At 42.3% G+C, this 23,107-nt stretch overlaps 1 protein-coding gene across 3 annotated transcripts in view; it reads left to right on the forward strand.

Moving 5' to 3' along the window:
* Positions 1 to 17,660, forward strand: part of pak1 (p21 protein (Cdc42/Rac)-activated kinase 1) — a 72,196-nt gene extending 54,536 nt beyond the window's left edge. For all 3 annotated transcript variants that reach the window (XM_085430862.1, XM_085430863.1, XM_085430864.1), the window contains 8 exons: positions 3,107 to 3,170; positions 4,359 to 4,407; positions 5,673 to 5,785; positions 8,153 to 8,270; positions 9,324 to 9,423; positions 9,734 to 9,930; positions 11,043 to 11,180; positions 14,603 to 17,660. In XM_085430862.1, the coding sequence (XP_085286988.1) occupies positions 3,107 to 3,170; positions 4,359 to 4,407; positions 5,673 to 5,785; positions 8,153 to 8,270; positions 9,324 to 9,423; positions 9,734 to 9,930; positions 11,043 to 11,180; positions 14,603 to 14,689 (866 nt within the window). In that variant the 3' untranslated portion in view covers positions 14,690 to 17,660. The remainder of the gene's footprint in view (positions 1 to 3,106; positions 3,171 to 4,358; positions 4,408 to 5,672; positions 5,786 to 8,152; positions 8,271 to 9,323; positions 9,424 to 9,733; positions 9,931 to 11,042; positions 11,181 to 14,602) is intronic.
* The last annotated feature ends 5,447 nt before the right edge of the window (positions 17,661 to 23,107 follow it).

Below are 23,107 nucleotides of genomic sequence, written 5' to 3' on the forward strand. Positions count from 1 at the left end.
TTTCTGTTCAGTCTGGTTTCAGTTAGTTTCCAGAGTGAGATTTCATTTCAGTTTAGTTGAAAACTCTTTAGTTTTGATGAGTTTGAGAACAGAAAAGCTTTAAAAACACAGCCCACAGATAAACGTGGTGACAGCGAGTGAGCCTGCGAGCCTCTTCAGCTGCTTCCTGTTGTTTGGACTCGGCATAAGCTCCGTGTCGGTGTCACCCGCCTAGCTTTGAGGTGGCGTCAAAGATTTTGTATAAAAGAGCAGCATGCTGTTTCTGTAGCGCTTTAAAGTTGTGCCGGCAGCGCTGGATTGTTGTTTCTGGACTCAGTTTGTTGTCCCTTCGTGCTGTGAGTTAGACATAACTGTCGTTCCCTAAAAAGTTTGCTCAGACATTTATCTCCAGCACAAACTGAGGTTCAGCAATTTGTAGAAATTAATATAAAAAAGGTCATTTTCTTCATCCCGCCGTCGTACAGATGAAGAACAGAAGCTCAGACTCAAAGTGGCTGCAGAGCTTTGTCTGATCATGCTTAAAGGCATTAAGGCACTGCAGAATAATCACACGTGGTAAAATATCTGGATCGTAACTTTCAGGAATGTTGACCGGCTCAGCTGCCATTAACAGGCTTTGTCACCTTCATTAAAAGCCTCAAATATGTTTAATGTGTGTGCAGGTCGCTGACCTCTGACAGAGACAGATTACCACTCGGACAAAGGGGCAGATCCCCAGAGAGCTGGAGTCAGGCAGAGAGCCTTTTAGTGTTCTTTAATGTGTACATTAAAAAATGTTTCTACATTATGAAAATGTAGAAACATTTTTTAAATGGTTTGAATGCTTTAGAAATAAGCTGATTGAATGAAATCATAATGACGTAGGCTGCAGGTCGACAGGGAGGAAGCATAAAGAGAGAAAAGCTGCCACAGTCCTGGATGCTAATGCTGCTAGCCAGAGGTCACAGGGCGATGAGCGATGGTGACGGAGCAGCAGTGCGAGGGAAGGTCACTGCACCCTCTGACATCTGCTGTGGAGGAAAAAGGTTCCTGGTTACGGATTCACATTCAGCATTTTCCAAACAAATACGGCTCAGAGTGTCTGATGCTTCCAGCCGAGGGGAGGGGTCCTTTTTAAACATGTTCAGAGTGAGCTCGCCTGAACAGCCTGAGGTGGACTTTAACAAGTTGATCAATGAAAGTCGGTGCTGTAGATCAGACGGCAGTTTTATTAAGACATAAATGTTTGTGCATACTTTACTGTATGTGTCAGATATGGAAGCTAACAGAGGAGCGGTGTGAATCTCAGGGTGAACTCTGCAGTTAGGAAGTGCAGGCTCAGTGTGCAGGTTTGAGTCTGAGGCCTGTGGTCCTGATAATCCATCCATATTCTGATGTACCTGCTGCAGAGCGCAGAGTGTCCGTGAGCTAATTTTAGCTTCTCTTAGTCGTGACAGGACATTTCATCGCTTTATCTGCACGCGCAGCTTCCCTCAGAGAGCAGGCTTCGAGTTTATTTTGGGCTCGTCTCTCTGCTGATTTCAGCAAACTGATTCTTATTTTCACGTTTAACATCATTTATGAGTACGACATCAGCGTAGCAGCATAAAAACCTCCTTTCTTCCACGTGTGTCTGTGGGCAGCTTGTTTTCTGCTTCATTTGCTCAGACTTTCCATCGCCATGAAAGATTTTGCTTTTTGCTGTGCTTGAAGGGCTGCAGTCTGCTAACTAAAATATCCGCCTGCGCTCGCTCGCTGTTCCTGTGAAAAACGTTATTATGGGAAGTACAAATCTTCATATTCTGGTTCCACCGCCCCCTGCGTGACCCCACAGAGCTGTGCGGATACTAACAATAAAAGATCCCGGTCTGTTTTTTCTAGGAAGTGATCCACAGATATGAACGGATATTTGAACTTTCCTGCAGACTCGCAGATATTCTCCACTGACTCTGGCAGCTGACATGAGCCAGATGAGAGTAAGAGTCAAACACAGGAGATTTTATTCTATTTTTTACTTGATTTAAAGGTTTTTAGGGTCTGTGAGGTTTTTCTATTAAAAAGGAAGGTTAATAATAACTCACTGGTTTTTATCTCCTGAAGCTACGAGGACTCAAATATCCCAAATAAATATTCATTAAAACACATTTCATCGCCCCCCCCCCTGTAACGCCTGTAACTCTGAACATAATAATAGCATTAATCTGAAAGAAATCAGGTGATTCTGAGTCAGGTGGGAGGCACTGATTGATTTTTTTTGACCTGTGACCCTGATCATAGGCTGCATCTGTCAGATTAAAATCTGAAAGACTAAAATGATTCAGTGCACCAGTACAAAAGGAGAATTAATGGAGAAAATAAAAAGCTCTACCTAAATAAACCAGCACATTAAAGCATCTCATCTCTGCTCAGAAGTGTAGTACTTTAAAGTAATTATGTAATAATTATTATTTAAAGTGAGCACAGTTTTAAAGCTTTCTTCGCTGCAGTGAAATGTTTGAATGTTTGAATGTTTGAGTAAGAGCCTGTATATATTTCTTGAACCATGCCACGCGCCTGTCCAGATGTGCTCAGGTCTCCCTCTGCTGGTAAGACCAGGATACTGCTCGTCTGTCTGCCTCTTCTGATCGACAGACCTGATATCCTCTGTCCCGCCCCCAGTTGTCCAATCCTCACGTCTGATTGGCTGTCCTATCTTTCCATCGTTTCCTAAAAGAGTGACTTAAAGTTTTGTCCTGTAATTCTGAACTGCAGGCAGAGCTTCTCTTTGTTTCTGTCTCTTCCATCCTGACTTTACAGTTCTGACCTTTCTCACGTCCTGTTTTATCTCTGACCCGCCCATCGCTCGTTACTGCTCTCCACCTCTCTTCTCTCTGCTCTTCCTCCCAGTCAGCATGCTGCATCGACCTCAGTGTGATGAACGTAGAGTAGAACTAGGATGGATAGAAAGACACACGACTCTTCTATCCATCCAAATTCAGCGATTCTGTAAATCCGCGTATAAAAATATTTCAGCTCTCAGTGAGGGCCTGATTTTTATTTTTATTTATTATCATTTGTTTTCCTGCAGATCCTTAAAGCTGCTGTGATAAAAGATTTTTCTCTTTTCTTTGTCCTTCCTCTAACTCAGGGACGATCGTCAGTGTGGGCGACCCCAAGAAGAAATATACACGATTTGAGAAGATCGGACAGGGGTGAGTCCAAAATCTGCCATCTGTGTTCGAAACATGAATCTTAGCATGTACACAATAAATATTCATACAGTACAATCTGTACGTGATGGTGTTGAATGACTACAAACTGAACCTAAATGATGGATGTTCCCCTGTGGTTTTGGACTCCATTGGTCTTAATATTAACGCTTTGTCGGCCGCCATGTTGGATTTCTGGAGCAGGAGGTGACCATTGCTGTGTCCCAATTCCGAGGCCGCATCCTTCGGAGGCCGAATTTGAAGGCCGATTACGTTACAGCCAAGCGATGAAGGCTGTCCCAATTTGAAGACACCGACAAATGCATCCTTCATTTCCCCAGATTTGAAGGACAGGTCGGGCGTATCCTTCGTGGTCCAACCAACCCAGAATTCATAGCGCAGCCCAGCCAATTCCAGTTCCCAACAATGGCGGCAGCTATTTAGTTTTAATATGACTCTATCTGGGTCACAAAATAAACTCTTAAGATATTTTCAGGCGAGAATGTAGCTGTGTAAACTTCAAATATCATATAATTGCAAAAGTGCTCCGACATTTTCGGAGACGTCTGTTACCCATCAGCTCGATAGCTGACCGGGATTCAAGGCTCACTAGAGCCGGCGAGAACACCGGACTCCCGGCTTCATCGTTTTCAGACCCCCACGGTCCTTCGATACTCAGGTGAAACATGATATATAAGTCACTTAGATACACACAGCTGAATAAACGCTGCTTCTGTGCTTTAAGTCACCAAACTTCATCACAGTGAGTCGCTGATGATGTGGAAACCAGGCCGGCTCCAAAACAAAAAGCAAAACAACCAAATGTTTCACTTTAAAACGTAAAACGATTATTTGCTATTTTTCCATCGTTGTTTCTCTTGTTGCACTTCAGCTTCCTTTGGTGAAACATCTGTGTCTTCATTATTTTAAAATGTCACTAAAGCAGATTCAGAAGGTATAAATGTAAAGTAATATTAACTGCCGATGGACATTTGTGATTTAAAGACTACATTTAAAGGTCATAAAAGGCAGCAGAGGCTCAGCTGTAATGTTTGAAAGCTGCGGTTTTAACAAAGAAAAAACTTTCCTGCCGTCATAAAGAAGATTAAAAAAAAAGGATTTATGACCTTTATGAGCTGATCCAGTCCTGCTGTGTGATGTTTAACTGAGGATCTCTGCTGTCTGTTTCAGGGCGTCTGGGACGGTGTACACAGCTATCGACGTCGCCACAGGACAGGAGGTACTTATTTGTCCTCAGCATGATTTTCTTCTCCTCTTCACATTTCTCCGTTCTTTCAGATACAAAGGAAATACTGACCATTATTAAAATCTTGCAAGTAGCTGCTGAGACATTTGATGTGCACAGTAAAGGTGGAAAACACGACTCAGACGTCCCACCGAAACGTCCACGTTTGGACAAGAATTGAGATAAAAGATTTCACCTCCAACTATTCGTGGCTTTACCAACATTTTATATGGAGTGTTTTCTCGCTCAGTCATAACGATATAGGGACTTACAGGATACACAGACATACATGCAGATGTTTAATGTGTAAATCATCATGTAGAAAAACCGAGATGCAGTGTTGAAATTATACTCATTTTTTCATTTGAGAATATCTCAGGGATTAAATGTGTAGTTAAACTTCTGTACACTGACCGAAAGACGACTTTCTCTGGTCCGGCCCACTAAGATCAAAGCGAGCTGTACGTGGCTCACAGTGTAGAATGAGTTTGACCTCCCTGATCGACACACTTTGGCTTCTTTATGGTGAACAAGCAACAAAACTGCTCTTTCTATTGTTTCATCTCTCTTAAAAACAGCCTTCCACAGTAGATCTGACAGCACTGGTGCTTGTATCTGAGGACTGGACTCCTCAAAGAGAGAAGCGAGGACGTCTCAGTCAGACTGGACACCAGCTGGTCTTTAACCTGCCAGCTCTCAAGTCTGTGTGATGTCCTGTTGTCCCAGAATACAAGTAGTCCTTTTGCTGAGGCTTAAACGCCCTGAAGTCTGAAAGGCCAGTTTAAAGGAAAACCTTGATTCGTTCCCCAGACGGAGTCTCAGACTAAACTAAACTAACAGCGTGACGTTAAAAACTCAGCAGGAAGTTTGAAGAACGTGTCGATTGGTGCAGACTTTAATCAGATGAGATGAAGTGAAGAAGAGGAAGGGAGAAGTGATCATATGGAGTTTGCACTGGGATGATATAAACACCCGTTAGTGGATTTAGTCTGGCTTCATTTACCGAGACTTCCAGGTTGATTTTAACCCTCAGCTCGCTCGTCTGTCGGAATAATCCTCCTCAGCTTCGCTCTCTGAGGATCAGTCTGTGTGCTCGCGTTTAAATGTCTGCCACGAGCCTTTCACTACCTTCAGATTTAAATACTTCCCCGCCTCGCGGCCTTTTCTCTGTCTGTCTGTCATCCTCTTGCATTATACCTCATACACAGACTTCTCCTTATAATAATTCTTCCTTCTCTCTATTATTTTTCTCCCTAAAGGTTGCCATCAAACAGATGAACCTGCAGCAGCAGCCGAAAAAGGAGTTGATCATCAACGAGATTCTGGTGATGAGGGAAAACAAGAACCCAAACATAGTCAACTACCTGGACAGGTGAGGCACGCCATCACGCGTCACCACGCTGAGGGAAAACGTCACGGTTTAAAATTCCAGTTTTAATCTTTTACATTGTTTCACATTTTCACAACACCTGATTTAGAGCTTTGCAACAGTTTGTGGTGTCAGTGTTAACCTCATCATTGCACTTAAGTAATTTAAAAAAATTAAAATAGAAAAAAAGAAAACACAAAACTATTATAATAGACGTGCAACTACTCCACAATAAAATGCACCTGTCAAGGGAACTTCCTGGACACCTCCAGGAGGTGTTTCCTCAGGGACAGAGCAGCTAAAGGATGAGATGTTTGCATGTCACCACATATTTAACATGTTTAAATGTTATTGGGTGGGTGTTGCCCTGTACGAGCGGAGCCTCACAGGCTGGTAAGCATGGAGCGTTTCAGGCACTTCCTGTTTCCTGTTCAGAAAGATTAAAGCTGACAGATGAGACTTTCTAGAAGCTGCAGCTGAGCTGGTGATTATTTTGTTGGGTTTTTATTTCCTGTCTTCTCTTAATGGAGTCCAGCGACCAATCAAGTGCTTTTTTACTAAAAACAAAAAACATGCATGCTTTAATTTCTGTTTTTTTAATGGAATGATGTGTTTAGCTTTTCTTGTTTTGTAAAAAGAGCCGGTGTGACTGGACCTCTGTTGTCGATGTCTGCTGGGTAACTGCTGCATGAATCACTGCAGCACATTATCTCTCTGTCTCACCAATGCAAAATCTGTGTAGATTTCATCCTCGCATGAACTACACAGATTCATCACTAACACTTTGAGTTTTCGTCTCTCTTTCATTTTTACTGCTGTTCTTCTCCTGGATTAAAAAGTTGCTTTTTAATCATTTTTTCTTCTCTTGATAAAAGAAGTCGTTTCAGAGCCATTTTGAATGATTTACTCCGTAGTGGGCAGGGGAGGTTCCCACCGTTGAGTGCCACCCAAAAACCTGATTGTTCCTCACATGTTGATTCCTTACCTACATACTGTGTGCAAACAAATATTAACATGCGAGTTTCCTAAACGTTCCCTTTAAACGCGGAGAACAAATCAGAGGCTCCAGATGTTTCTGGACAAATGATACACAGCAGGCGTCACCACGGAAACTCCAGCTCAGCTGACAAATGTTCAGACTGAAACGACTTGAGAGGTTACCCGGTTCGGGGCTGCTGTTGCCATGGTAACCCACTGGACATGTGTCTGTGAGCGTGGTGTCTGGTTACCGTAGTTACCTGTCTGCCTCAAGAGACAGTAAAAAAATGTGCGAGACTGGTGATAATGCTGCCATCCCCATGGAAACAACATTCTCTGTGACACTGATTTACTGTGTGTGTGTGTGTGTGTGTGTGTGTGTGTGTGTGTGTGTGTGGGAGGATCTGTGCCAACTTAAAAAAACATCCATAAACCCACTGATTGCTGCATTGTTTGGGTTCATTTCTCGTAACTTTTTTAGACAGCTATCATAGAGCACTGTTGTTTTCAGTGACGAGGGAGGAGGAGAGCCCCAGGTTGGGTATTAAAGGCAGGACAGTTACATTTTACAGGGAGCCGAGCGGTTTGCGCTGTTTGAGGATTTTAGTCACGCTTCCACACAGACCATAAGGGAAACTGCAGAGAGCACAAAAGTATTTGTGAGTCGTTTCTCAGCAGTGCACACACAGAGCAACATAAATCAACTGATTTACCTTTAGCTGCGTCTCAGTGATCAGATGTGTGACGCGTTTCCTCAAAAACAAACACAGTTTAAACCTGCTGACACTGTTTGGTGCTGCTTATCAGTCCTGCTTGTTTTTGGCCTGCTGTCATTGATACAACAGTTAGAGCATTGTTACTGAACCATGCAGAGAACTTTTCACTCTCATCGATACATTGTTTGCCGTAATTTGGTAAATCTGATGCTAAAACTTGTTTTAAAGTTATCGTGTTACCAAATGAATTAAATATTAATAATTATTCCTAAAACTTTAAGTTTAATGTATCAAAGAAACTGCTGTGTTTGTGGTTACCGCCTTCCCAGATCTAAATGTCTTTGACTTTGTGCTATTAAAAATGAAAGCTGAGGACTCGACCTCAACGTTTTATAGATTAATCGATTGAAAAGAAAACAATCAAGAAAGGCGGTTATTAAAATGATTAATTTGCATCTATGCCAACAAAACTTCAACAGTGAAAAGGTTTAAGGCCAAAGTTCCAAATTACTCAAGCCAAAACAGTTTACAGATTTTCTGACATTTGCATCTTTTTCTTAGCAGAACAGCAAAAAAACAAAAAATGTTTCTTGTGTTTAACTTTTTTCATGGTTGCAGAAAAAGACTTCACAAGTTCTGAAGCTCAGTTTCCAATAAAATGTCTTAATTTCAATAGTTACCTGGTGGGTGATGAGCTCTGGGTGGTGATGGAGTACCTGGCCGGAGGCTCGCTGACTGATGTCGTAACAGAAACGTGCATGGATGAAGCCCAGATTGCTGCTGTGTGCAGAGAGGTAAAAACAGCTCTCACTCTGAGATCTCCGTGCTGTCTCTCGCGAGCTCCTAGTGACAGAAAAGCAACACATCTCTACTTCTGGGGGAAAAAAAATGTTTTCTTTTGTTTGTTTTGTTTGTTTTTCCCACAATATTTAACGTAACGAGCTCAAATTTAACCTCGAGCAAAATTCCTGAAGTGACTCTGTTCTGCTTTTCCTCATTTTATATCAGCCCGGTCTCAAAGATAAATATTATCTACTCATCAAATTGTAATTTGTTTGTGTTCATCACTAATGAATTTGCACTGGAGTTATCTTTCAACAAAATAATCAAATTATTAACTTTTCCAGTTTAACCCATCTTTTTCTATACCCAACCCAGCTGCGTTTAACTTTGAAACCTAACCAAGTTATTACTTATGAAAATGAGCATCCCAATGAAAATAATACAAATCAAGTGTAAAAAATCTAAATTGGACAACAAAATGATTTCAAACCCTCCAACCTCCCTCCTAACCTCAAATGTGGACCTTTTCAACCTTTAAAAGTAAAAAATAACAACTTTGTTTACATGTGCATGAATCGTTGTGAGAGGGGGCAGACAAATGATCATGTGACTGTTTCACAAACTGCCCTGAGATCCATGTTTCCTGTTCCTGTGATGGTGTTAAACACGGCGTAGTTCAAAAACAAAGTCTATGTTCAGGCTCCAGATAAACACTCAATTTTAGACAGTTTTTTTTATTGTTGGCTCTGTATGATGTCATGAAAGTGGATATCTCAATATGATATTCTCAGACTTAACTGCCTGTGAAGCCCCGCCCCCTGGTTTTTCAGTTTGTCAGGAGCAGCCAGTCAGAAGAGGGGGAGGAGCTTAAACAGTTTGTTTCAGTTTAAGGTTGACGACAAGGTTCGAGGTCATGCAATAAAAATATGAAGCTGGATATTTGCTCTTTCCTGTGAATCTCAGATTATCTTCAGTTACAGTGTCAGTTTCTCCATTTTATTCTGACGTGTTTCTTTTAATATATATATTTTACAAGCTAAATTTATAGTTTTCTGTTTTTTCAGTGTCTCCAGGCGTTGGAGTTCCTGCACTCAAACCAGGTCATCCATCGAGACATCAAGAGCGACAACATCCTGCTGGGCATGGACGGCTCCGTCAAGCTCAGTCAGTCCACAAAAACTTACATTCAACTCTTAACTCGCTGTTTTTACTTTGCAGTTGTTACCGATACTGTTTTTAAATTACCCACTGCCAATTTTAAATGAACGTTTCACCACCAGGGGGCAGGTGTGGTGGGATGTTACTGGATGTGTGCTGCTTTTAGCCCGACCTTAAAACCTACATTTCCTCTAGAGGCGTTTTCTTTTCCCATCATCATCATCATCATCATCATCATCATCTACCGAGCACTGCTTTCCATTAATGTTTTTTCAGTTTTTCCATCGACTGACTCTGTCTGCTCTCCTGCTCTCAGCTGACTTCGGATTCTGCGCTCAGATCACTCCTGAGCAGAGTAAGCGCAGCACCATGGTCGGCACGCCGTACTGGATGGCTCCGGAGGTCGTGACCCGTAAAGCTTACGGTCCCAAAGTGGACATCTGGTCTCTGGGCATCATGGCGATAGAGATGGTGGAGGGAGAGCCGCCGTACCTGAACGAGAATCCGCTCAGGGTGAGTTCTGAGGGGGAGGCTCTTTGAAAAAGGTTTGAAAAGGGGAACAAAGGCCAAGATCACTTCAGCAACTCAAAATTAGCACAACAGCTGCAGCTGTGTGTTACGGCGCACTGCTTAGTCAGAGCAGCCGCTTTCCCTACTTCACAACTGGAGGGAAATCCCTCCACTCCATGCATGACTTAAGTCCAGACGCAGATATGGATCCAGGTTAGTTTGTGATATTTTCTTGAGAACGCTGAGATGATTTTAATTTAATAGTTTGTTTTTTTTTGGTAGACAAAACTTTAGATGCCCAGTTTGCCCAGCTGTAACCACCCCAGGCTCTCTCCAGTATCTTATCAGATCCTGGAGAAGAGAGAAGAAGACACACATCCTCAGATTTATGAGAGAAAAGACTTTTGGGATCACGACTCTGTTTTTCAGACAGATTGTATCAAAGTCTATGATTTATCTTTAAAAAGCCTCCTTACACATACAGGTGTTGGAAAATGAGGCAGATTTATCTTTCTGTGTATTCAGGTCAGCACAGTGCACGTGATCATACAGTACTCTGCAAAATGTTTAGGCGGGTGAGGAAAACTTGTGTAAACAAAGAATGCTTTCAAAAAAATCATTTATTTTCATCATTCAACAAAATGTTGACAGTCAGTTTTTGAAGGAACTCGGCTGGTAGGTTGTTCCAAACATCTTGGACAACTAACCACAGATCATCTGTGGACGCAGGCTTCCTCACATCCTTCTGTCTCTTCACGTAATCACAGACACACTCGATGATGTGCTGTGGGCTCTGTGGGGGCCGTACCATCACTTCCACTACTTCTTGTTCTTCTTTACCCTGAAGATGGTTCTTAATGACTTTGGCTGTGTGTTTGGGGTCGTTGTCCTGCTGCAGAATATATTTGTGGCCAATAAACAATCATTTATATTTTTGAGAGCATTCTTTGTTTACAGCATTTTTCCACACCTGCCTGAAACTTTTGCACAGTCCTGTATTTCTTCTGTATTTCTTAAGACACCACTGGATGGCACCAATCCTTCATTCTGTGACTCTGAGTTTGCCTCGTGGGGATGAAGACAGACATGTTGCTTGTGTGTGTTTCACGTGTTAGGCGCTGTATCTCATAGCAACCAACGGGACGCCGGAGCTGCAGAACCCGGAGAAGCTGTCGACGATATTCAGAGACTTCCTGAACCGATGTCTGGAAATGGACGTGGAGAAGAGAGGCTCGGCTAAAGAGCTGCTGCAGGTGCGTGTGTGTGTGTGTGTGTGTGTGTACATGTTTATATGTCTTTCTGAGGCCAGAAAATTGGCATGCTACCATACTTGTGAGAACCAACAGTCACTTGTGAGGACACACTCACCGGTCAGGGTTAGGATTAGGCATTCATTTTTGATGGTTAGAGTAAGCAGCTGGGAGAGCATTATGTCAATGAGATGTCCTCACTAAGATATGAAAACGAGTGTATTTGTTTATGTAAACATAACAAACAACAAAATCCTGGATGTTAAATGTCAAACATAAATCCAGATTCATTATCGCTCTGAATTTGTGTTGGAACGTTTTCTTTTTAGTTCCTCGATCGTTTGTGTTTATTGACAGAAAAAAGCTTTTAATGAAACTCTTTGGTTTCAGTTTCTCTGGGAGAAAAATGTACAGTTAGAGCTTAAATACAAATAAAAAAAAATTGATAGTAAATGTAAAATGTAAGATTTAACATAATTTGCTATTAAATAAAAAAAAAAAGTTCATAAATGATTTATTGAGTTGGTTTTGTGATGTTAAAGTGTGGATCTGTGCATCATTAATCTGACAGGCCGAGGAAGGAAACACTCTGATGTCTGGTTTGTGTCACTGTTCAGTGAACAGACAGCAGCGACGCTCACTCGATCTCGACATCCTTTAACCCCTAAACCTCCAAGATTGTTTCAAACATTTACCTGATAAAACATCCACAGATTTATCGAATAACAGCGACAAAGCTGAAAGGTCAACATGAGCCTTGTGTGGATCCTGGACTCTGCCAGGTTAGACTAACACAATATTTCATTATTAAAACTTCCTGAAAACAGAAAGAGCTGCACAAAGCTGACCGGATAGGTTAGAGAAGGAGTCGCAGAAAAGCACAAAGAAAGCTGGAAACGGGGGGATTCAGGGCCAGGCGGGCAGGAGCAGACAGGATCGATCCTTTGATTAACCATCCCAGCCCTCAGTGACTGAATACAGTTTGTTTCATGGAGATTAGACAGAGGACATATAACCTGTAACTTTAACACCAAACAGTCATAAACATTTAATATGCAACACCGTGAAGGGCGAAGCATTAAAACACACCGACTGAGGAATGAGAAACATTGGAAAACACAATAACTGTAACGATGAGACACGCGAGAAACTAGAACCAAAACTACCTGAAAGACAGAAAGAACACGTTAAACAGGAAATGAAACGACATCCATTAAACAGTGAGTCAGTCACACGGAGGACATCGAACTGCACTGCTGAGATTTGATGCAACAGAAATGACGCACAAAAACAAATCAGCTTTGTTGGAAATTAGTAGCAACGAATGTGCCGTGATTGGCCACCTTTAAAACATCGTATCAGACCTCAGCAGAGGAGCTGCTCTGGTCTGAGTGAGACTACAGACAGTCAATAAAGGGTCAGGGACTTATATCACACTCTAAATGAGCCCTGAGGAGTTTTTACTGCGAGCATCATTCACACACCTACCTAAGCACTTTGACTAACATGCACACACACTCACTCCGGGGTTCAGTATCTCACCCAAGGACTCACACAGGAGGATCCAGACTCAAACCACCGACCTTCCCATTGGTCGACGAGCCACGGCCGCCACTTTAAACAGAGCAGCAGAAAATAGAAATATCTCAGTAAAGTACAGGTTCCACTATTTAAATTCATACTTATTTTACAGCAGCTCTAACGGAAAAGAACAAAGAAACAAAATCAGATAATCAGATAAGAAGAACGAGCAGCCTCCAGAGAATGAACAGAAATTTGACTCTTTAATCTATAAAGTAACATTTATTATTATTATTTTCCCAGTTTGTGTATGTAAAGTTAATAGAAAGTTGAGGGTTTCCTTTTGAATATCAGAGTAATATTCAGATCTGCAGTTTTGTATTTGACTGGCATTGCTTTCCGCCTTCAGGCGTCGCTTATCTCGAAGTTAGATATCTGACAGATTCATCTGTAATTTGGCATAAAACATCCATTTAGACTTGACGCTGAGCACTTCACCTCCTTCAGAGGAGGCCCGAGCCTCACAGACAGACAGTTTGAGTGGGTGTGGAGACGAGGTGGAGGTGTGAGTGAGGAGCAACGTGAGTTGTGTAACTGCGATGAGTCAGATCTCGCAGGTCTTTGTAGTGTTTCAGGAGGAGCTCTGTTGAAGATGTAATTCAATTTAATGGATCCTCTGAGTGTGTGTGTGCAGTTACAGGTCTCGTTGTCTGAAATAAAAGTTAAAAGGTTGTTTCAGGTGTGTGTGAGCGGGCATTCATATGTTTGTGGGGACCAGAAATTGGAAATTCACCAAACCTTTGGGGACTAAAAGCCTGGTCCTCACAAGTTTGAAGACATTTGAGTGAGAGAGAGACAATTAAATAAGAGGACTTCCACAGTTACTCAGGTTTGCTCATAATAAAAAGGTTCAGTTCAGTTTTATTTATATACCATCAAGTCACAACAACAGTTGCCTCGAGGTGCTTTAGACTGTAAAGTAAAGACGGATGATGACAGGGACGGTGCTGTATTTGCGTTAAAGGCATTAAACTGGTTTAAAGGGACTCACTGTAGATGAAAATAGTTAGCATGCAAAAGAAACAGCTGCTGTGACTTTATGTCCAAAGCACCCGTGTCTGTATCTATACTGGACTTCATGTGCCAGTAATCTACTAGTACTGGTCTATATGGTAAGTTTGCCATTTTTGATGGTGTCAAACTTTCCCATAATGTCTCAAGATGCTCAATAGCCAAACAGCCTGTATAATTTTAGTATTTCTATTTAACAGTTTAAGAAAATGCACCATGTTTAAAATGTACGTCAGTATTAATGAATTTCCTCTGCCTGGATCTGTGATGCAGTTTGACAGCAGTGACATCAGTGACAGTCGGCACTGTGAGGAGAATGACTTTCAAAGTGTCCTGCAGGTTTCTGATAGCAGTGAATGAAGTAAAGAACAACTAAAAACAGATTTCGAGCAGGTTACTCAACATATGTAATCCCTGTTTTAGGGTTAAGTACATATGTTAATACTTACAGAACAATCAAATGGAATAAAGGGATAAAGTTGAACCAAAGAATCTGTTTTCTCTCATTGATGCTAAATGAAAGACAAAAACTCCTGAGGGCTCCTCCAGGTATCTGATTGGTCTTTAGGCAGTGATTTTGCACCCGTTGATCTCAAACACCACCTGCTCCAGAGCAGTTACAGCTGCAGCATAACTCTGCGTGGTGATGTGATCCACCTGTCCTGCTGCACGCCCAGGGTCACACCTGAACTTGTCTCGCTAAGCCTGCAGATCCTGCTCAGCGCTGCAGGCCTGTGGTGAATGTTCTGTGCAGTGAACTGAAGTCTTTCTCTGTTTCTCTCTTCCCCTCCCTCTGTCCCCTCCTCCTCCCCGCCCCTCACTTCCTCCCTCAGCATCAGTTTCTGAAGATGGCGAAGCCACTCTCCAGTCTGACTCCTCTCATTCTGGCGGCGAAGGAGGCGGCCAAGAACAACCGCTAGCTCTCCTTTGGCTCCTCCCTTCTGTCTCTGTGTGTCTGTCATCCCTCCTGTGAAGGCAGCGATGGCTGCTGGCTGGGTTTGTCCAACCGTTTGAACGCCTTCACTCTTTCTCTCCTTCCTTGTTTTTCTGTTTTTACCTCCTCCTTCACCCCGTCACCTTTGACCCCAAGCTTGACCTCCCTTATCCCCCACCCCCAACTCCACACTCACAGGGATGGCAAAAGGTAACATCTCCTTCTTCGACACTCCACTGGACTCAGACAGGAAGGTGGGGCCTAACTGTAATGAAGTGATGTCACTTCTGGCATCATCACCCTCTCAGCCGGCATGAACAACCACAGCATGGGAGCGAGAGCCCAAAGACTGTTTTTGTTTTTTTAATGATGTTTGTTTCTAACTGTAAACACCCCGGACCACAAACAGCCAACCAGCGCCCACTGAGTGTGTGTGTGTGTCTGTGTGTTTTAACTTCCTGTGATGCATCGGCGGATACGGCCGTACCCGTTTCATCATCTTCTAAAAGTGCATTTGTTGATTTTCATTTTATTGTTTGTTTTTTTAGCGCGTGATTGTGAGTGTCACAGCGGGGGATGTTGGGTTATTACTTCTGTTGATTGTAGCGTTAAATTCTGTAGTTTCTGACACGGAGCAGACGATTTGTGGTACGTTGTCGTGTCTGCAGTGTGAGCTGTGACTTAGAGGAGATTATTAATTATCAGGAGGAAACACTGGTGGACCCTGAGCCGTCGATGGACCCGGTTTGGACACGTTTTTCTCTGGAAGCTTTCATTTTACGCTGAGAGGAAATCATTCACAGCTGTAGGGTTCAAAATCAGGAGCAGAGTGCAGAATATGAAGTACAATCAAAAACTTCAAGGAGAAAGAAATGTAGAAATCAAAAACCTTCTTCTCAATGTCATCTGGTGCACATCTGGACAGCTGTTAGCACTGCTGCTATCCCGTTATGTCCCCTTACAGCTGTGAGGCATTACAGGTGCTGGATCTCCTCCAGTACACCAACATCTGCAGTCCTGTTAGCCTCACATGAAGGTTTTATCATCTCAAGATGTGAACCCTGGCTTTAAATATTCATATAGATATGATTGCACGACTGTAAAGGTCAGTCGACCTCTCAGTGTCTGAACCCAAACTTGAGGGTCCCACATGTAAGTGAGGCCTCGGTCACACAGGCCTAGAGACTGAGTGGCGACCAACAGTCGCTAGGGAAACATTAGCATTGAGCAACCGACGAGTGCTTGCAGTGATCATTAGATAAAATTCATCACAAGCAGCTACACGAGCTGCACTGAAAGCCTTCATGCGACTGCACTGGTCCATGATTCGTGTGGAAGCTGCAGACTTACCAGCAAACACTCGCTGTCTCGCTAAAACTGCATACTCGCTGGAAGCGAACCTACGAGTCTCCGGGTGTCTCAGTAACCCTCTAACATATTTACTACCAGGCCAAATGCCGATCGCAGGTATTCTTTGGTCTCAAGTTTATATTTGGGTCCCGCCCTCTTCCCATTGGTTGAAGTCCTGAAATGTTATCCACCGCTTACGTCATGTCGCTGCAAATCGCTTCCAGTGTGCAGGTAGCATTAGGGGTAGTGAAGCTGTGAAGAACGATGGTTTTGCGTCACTCAGGGCCCTAGCAGACCTGCAGAAAATAAAACTCCTTTATGGTTTATAGAGCAATAAGACGGATTTAGAAGTCACATGAATCGACAGCAAAAAAGAGAAAAGGAAGCTCCTGCAACAGCTGCTCATAAGAATCCACATTTCTTATTGACACTGCTCAGGAAACAACGAGCTGCAGATGCTGGCTGAGATCAGGGGTGAGGATTGGTCGGTAGATGACCGTTTTGCACATGCTGATCTCTGAGCTCTGCGTAAGTTTCTGTGAGCTTCCTAACTGATCACTCAGAGTTAAACCTGAAGTTATCTTGTCAGCTCTAATCCTGCTTTGACCTCTGTGCTGTTGACATCCTGTACGAGAGGAAAATCAAACTCTGTGTTTATCCATCACCAAACATGAGAAGTGGCTCCATCTGCGGCTCTGGGGCTTCGGTCTGCGGGCTCGACGCTCAGGCTGAGGGAGAGAATGTGCATGTGAACAAACTTTTTTTATACGGTACGTTAAAGATAGAGAGAAACAAAATAATGAGTTGTGGCGATGCTGAAACGTGCAGTCACGAAGGACGCCTGTGTACGATACGGGAGATCATATCTTAATCCTATTTTTTAGAAGCGAGATGGTACGATGTCGTTTTCGTCCTGCCTGGACAACTGCGCGATACGAGGTGTATATTTTACAAGATGACAAAAAAATGACAGCAACAATCTGTTTTTGCCTTTGTTTACAAACTCACTGTTTTTATTTGATTGTTTTTAGCTGATCGACCATAGAAAATTAGTTGTTTTTGATTCAGATGTGAATATTTGAGTAAGTGTTTTGGAACAAAATTTTTTCTTGTTAGCAAAAAAAATTAAAAACAAAGGAGAAACTCCTGTTTCAGGTTCAGATCCTGCAAGAGCCAAAGCATCCATCAGCAGCCACGACTGTTTGCTCACACAATGAACACTTGCAATGTAAATACGCAGCAGACGTTTCCAAAACATTTATTCAAAACCGTCTCTATGATTTCATTGTTTTTATGTACTGTTAATGTACCTCTGGCCTTAAACTGTTTCAAAGATGCAGGACTGCTTTTCTATCAGAGTGACGGCAACGATCCACGGCAACATTTGAGGGATGCAGCTTGCTGTAATCTGCTGATTCTTCTCTTTGTTTTTCAGTTAATCCGTAAATTTCTCAAATATTGAAAAAAGTGAAAGCATGTTTTTCACGCTTACCCAGTTTGACATCTGTAGAAGTTTGCTATGTAACAAAAAAAGTCCAAAAGCAGCAGCGATTGATTTTCTCTAAAAAAGGTGACGATACAGTCGTCACGGAGGATATGTTTCCTAACCTGTACGCTCAGAAGTTGTGATTTTTGACTTCAATCTTTTTTTATCTAAACTTTAGTGATCAGAGGACAAGAAAACATCCTTACTAACTAGCACATATCAAAAAATACTGACATTTCCTGTCTCCAAAATATGTAACGCTGAACCTGTGATGGGTTGAATCTCTCACACGGTTAATCGATTACCAAAATAGTTGCAGGTTATTTTCTGATAGTTGCAGCATTGGCAGATGTATTAACATAGCATTCAGGGGTTTTCCTGGCTTAAAGTGAGCCTTTGTGGGACGATTAAGCACGTAAACATGACTGATCTGTAAATCGTGACGGCAAAGAATCCCGTCTCCTGTTCTTTTTGGCCATGTGATAAACAAAAGTGTTTTTTAAGCTTGAAAACATGAAACCCTTTCACAAAGAATCACAGTCCTAGTGGAAGACCAACCCTTTAACGTGGATGATAAACTCATGTTAATGATCTTTTTGAGGGCACAGATTTGGACAGTGGCTGCTGAAGTGTCATTAAGCAAGGCACCGAAGTAAACATCCAAAGCCTGTGTGAAGTGTGTTAACCACCACCGTGTATCTTTGTGTCCTGGTCTGAACCCCACCGCTGAGCTGAGCTGTTCTGTGGTTACTCTGAAGCAAAAGTGTGTTTTAAAGTGGACCTATATATATATATATATGCTCACTTCAACTGCTGCAGCTTGATTCACAGTTCAGAATAATCCTTTTTTTTATGTCATACTGGGCCTCGGTGCAGCCCCTCACCCCTCGCTTTAAAGGTTCGTTTTGTAAAACTTTGTGACTGGCAAGTTGAAAACCTGTCAAAATGAACAAACTGTCAATAACATTTAGGGTGTGATGTCAAGGACAGGTGTGTGTTGTGCTGCAGTGATATCAATTTAAGGTTAAATAGGGCCGTGCTGCAGGCTTATGCAATACCACTTTGAACCACAAGATGGTGCAGCATGAAACATTTAAATCTAATTCAAGCTGCTTTTAGCTCAGCATTTGTTCAAAATTCATGTTATTGTCATATTTATGTGTACCAACTAAAAGAGAATATAGGTGTAGAAACATTAGATTAGTTAAAAGTCAGCTGTTGGGGATTCACACCCATACTAAAACGAGTTTGGAAAATGCTGCCACCTTGTGGTGAAAGTTTTTGTTAATTTTTTTTAGGGTTTTTACAAAAGTACCTTTAAAGGTCACCCTCCCTTTGAGCTAACTTTCCTCTGCCTCTCACAGAAGGAAAAAACGTCTTTTGTGTCTGAGACAACCATATTAGGAACATCCACTCTCTATGATGTCATCCAGAGCCAAGAGTAAAAAAAGAAATACTGTCTGAAACTGAGCGTTTAAAACAGTCCTGAGCTTTAAACTGAAATAAAACAGTACAGGAAATAACAGAATGAAAATCAATAAATAAAAGGAACAAAAGCTTATTTTGAAGCTGCTACCTAAATGAATCGGAGGAGAGATTTAGTTAGAGCTAAAAACTGTGTGTACAGAGTAAGTAAAATGAGGATATGCATAATAGGTCCACTTTAACTCCAGTAAAACAGAAAATGTTAAACGTCTCTACCTGTGCTGTCTGCGGGTGTACAAACACAGAATATGTGCTTGAAGTGATCCTTTAAATCTCAGTAAAATGTTTCATTACCTTTTTTAATGTTTTTCTGGTTGGTGGTCCTCATCTGTGACGTCATTACTTTGACGTACTTTGGTAAAATTCTTCATTTTACTGTAGGAGGTGACTCTCTTCGCAGCAGTTCAGAGGGGCGGGTTCAGACTTGGTACAGTCCAAATGAAGGTCAAATGAAGTCTTTGCTCCCCGCTGTATCAGAGCCATAATTTATCTGTTTCTCAGTCATTTTGGATTTTTTTGAAACAACTCTTAAAAAAAAAAATAAAAACTACAAAAACTGAAAACCTGGTCGTTTTTTTTTTAAGCTGCTGCATGTACTGACCTATTGTTTACACAATGTTGAGGCACAACCAGAGACTGTAGGGGGCGCTAGAACAGAAACGTATATTTTGTATTTGTAGAGCTGTATTTATTGGCAGAACAATAATAACAGCTCTATTTTTAAGTATTTAAAGGTTTCAATTGTAGCATTGTAAGGTGAGACTCCACACCACTGCATTTTGATCTCAGCTATAATGTGAGGTCACAAGGTCACTGACAGACTGCTGATTATCAGGAAAACAGATTCCATGCTAAAACAAAACTCAGCCCTCGTCGGAGATGTGATGCTGGTGACCTGGTGGATGTAGAGAGGTTAAACCAGTATTTCCCAACCACCGTGCCGTGGTACATAGGTGTGTCATGAGAAATGGTCAGGTGTTCCTTGGGAGATTATCTGGTTCCACCCGATTGGTACTCTGAGCGATTGGCAGAGTAACGGGCAGAACAATTATATCCTTTTACAACTACCTGCTCTAATTAAAGGGGTTGCCAACTGCCAGTAAAACAGAAGAAGACGAAGAAGAAATTACATTAATTAATGGTTAATTAATAGTCATGGTGTGAGACGACGCATTGCATAATAGCAATAGATAAATATTTGAAAAGAAAGTAGTCAATCCGACCTGGGGCCTGGAGAAAGTTCCGACCCAGATGAAGGCCCTGGCATGAGTAGTGGTCTGTCACGACTGGGGCAAAAGAGGACTCAAAGGCAGCACTTACTAAGATGTGGTTTATTGTAAATGCAGAACACAAAGTGGGGATAGAAAAACAGAACTAAGGATAAACTAAAGTGGGAAAACTAAACTATAGAACGACAAACCTGAACACGGGGGGAGGACGACAGAGAGAGCACACAGTAGATTCACAAAGAGTTTCCAGGAGATCACAGAGGATGAATACAGACGACACGACGAGGAACAGTGGCAGACACACACTAATATACACAGTGGGACACTGGGAAATCACACACAGGTGGGAGACACAGCTGGACCTGATTAACCTGATGAGACAGGGCAACACTAACACCAGGGACCAACAGAGGGAGCAGAAACCCAGCATCCAAAACCCCAAAACACAAACCATCCCAAAACAGCCCACAAATAATAATAACAACAACAACAATAAATACACCAAACACAAAATCACTGAGTCACGGACTCAGGACCATGACATGGTCAGAAGAAAGCAAATAAGGTATACAGGGGACAAACTGAGCCATTTCTGCTATACCTGGTGTACAGGGAAAACTTCTCAATATGATTTTTGTGACATTTTTGTTGGTGTGCCGTGTGATTTTTCTAATGTGAAATATGTGCCGTGGCTCCAAAAGGTTGGGAAACACAGGGTTAAACTATACTTCTGATATCCAGTGAGTCTGTCCTAAATGTTTCACTGGCAGATTGGTGGTGCTTTAACTGGAAAAACTGGCTTTACTGTAAGGAAAAACCACAGCACGAGTGTTTGATTTCACATCACCAGTGCTGTATAGAAAACTCAAATGTGGGAATTATTTGTAAAAGGTAATTTTAACATTTAATGCTGACCTCGTATTATGTCCTGTAGATGATGATGTTCACAGATACATTCTGAAACTGGTCCACAATTTTTAAATCCAGTTTTATGCAGATTGGTGAAGCTGTACTCATCTAGAGAGCGCAGGCGGGGTGGAGTGGGTGGAGATGAGCATCAGGGGTGTTTTGGGATAAAGGACAGGAGCAAGCGTGAAAGAGAAGGCTTGCATGATAGTAGTGAGACCTGCTGTGGTTCAGGTGGTGGCACTGTCAAAAACAGAGGAAGTGAAGCTGGAGGAGGTGGGACAAGATTAGAAATGAGTCCATCAGAGGGACAGCTCAGCAGTTTGGAGACCAAGTTAGAGGCGAGGCTGAGAGAGTTTGAACATGTGCAGAGGAGGGATAGAGCATATACTGGGCAAAGGATGTTGAATATGGAGCTGCCAGGCAGGAGGAGAAGATTTAGTGATGTAGGGACAGAGTAATAACCTCTGCCTGCCTATACTTCTGAAAAACTGCCTCTCTAAGATGCTCTTGGGTTTTGGAGATCAGCAAATCCTTCCTTTTATTTTCATTTTCTATAGTTTCTGTCTGTCCGCCCCGAGAGTCGACATTTTTCATCTCTGACTAAACTTTAATTAAATCTATTTTAATTGCATCAACTTTTCTTTATTATTAAAACAATTTAGTGGCAGTTATAACTGGTGCACTGCAGGCAGGAGCTGCTGATCGCTCTGCACACTTTCATGAGTGCCAGTTTGCACCACCTTGCTGAAGCCATATCATGTAACATCATAATTCCTGTTTACAAGAAAAACTATTTGGAAAACCTCCAAAAACACAACGCCACCATGCAGCAGCGCACAGTGTGAGGCTTGAGTCTCACTGTTAAATAATAAGGATTTTTTATTTATAACATTATTTCCTAATACCTCCAATACCTCTAAAGCCGCTCCGTGTCTCAATTATGCAAAATGCGGTTCTTTGGCGGAGCCTGGAGCAGAAATGAGCTTAAATCTGTCTCGCTGTGACGGCCGCCTGCAGCTTTCCTCCCCCGCTGTTCCCGATTGTGAAATTAGATCCCACCTATTTTTCTTTCTCCTTTAATTAAAAGTGGTAATTAGTGTTTGCCAGCTTCCCAAGCCCCCCTTTCATCTTCATGTTAATAGAGGAGAGTTTTCAGTGCGAAACAGCCCGTGTAGCTGCGTGAGAATCAGTTTGAAGCTCCCAGTGGCCCCACTTTGGATTCAGTCCTGGCTGTTGCATAATTGTAAACTTTCATTAATGTTTCAGCTGAGTGAACTCGGGCCTGCTGGCTGTGCTCAGATGTAAAGACTGGCAAACATGCAGAAAACCAACAAACAGCATCTGAACAGACACGCTCCGTGAGCTGACACGTGCAGGCCGATCTGTTGTTGGTCTTAAAACGACCACAAAAGAGAATTAGATTTGTTTGGGATCATGAAGTGTCACGTGTTTTTCATGTTAGCATGATTTTGTAAGTAATATATTTTAATAAGACAGTTCACAGGACTCTGCATTCATATTTAAAGTGAAGAACACCCCATGATTCATCTGTTTCTGTGCGACTTTATCAGTCTCTCGTGTGATTGTGGCCCGCTCTTCTTGACAGCGTTGCTTCAGTTCATTGACATTTGCAGGCATTTGTTTATGCACAGCTGATTTCAGCTCCCACCTCAGCATTTCAATCAGGCTGAGATCTGGACTTTGACTGGACAACCTTGCTGCTGTCTTGGAGCGCTGTCATGTTACGTGGCCCAGTGCTGGCTAAGCTTCAGGTGTTGGACAGATGGCCTCACGTTTGATTCTGGAATACTTTGATATACAGAGGAGTTCAGGGTCAACTCAACGACCAGAAGCTTTCCAGGTCGTGTAGCTTCAAAACACGTCTAAATCCTCACGCCTCCACCGCCGTGCTGACAGCTGGTATGAGGTGTTTGTGTTTGGTTTT

This window comes from Copadichromis virginalis, linkage group LG14 (genome assembly GCF_057382275.1).
Source record: "Copadichromis virginalis isolate Kocher_CV1m ecotype Utaka linkage group LG14, C_Virginalis_male_GT1.1, whole genome shotgun sequence".
Classification (NCBI taxonomy): domain Eukaryota; kingdom Metazoa; phylum Chordata; class Actinopteri; order Cichliformes; family Cichlidae; genus Copadichromis; species Copadichromis virginalis.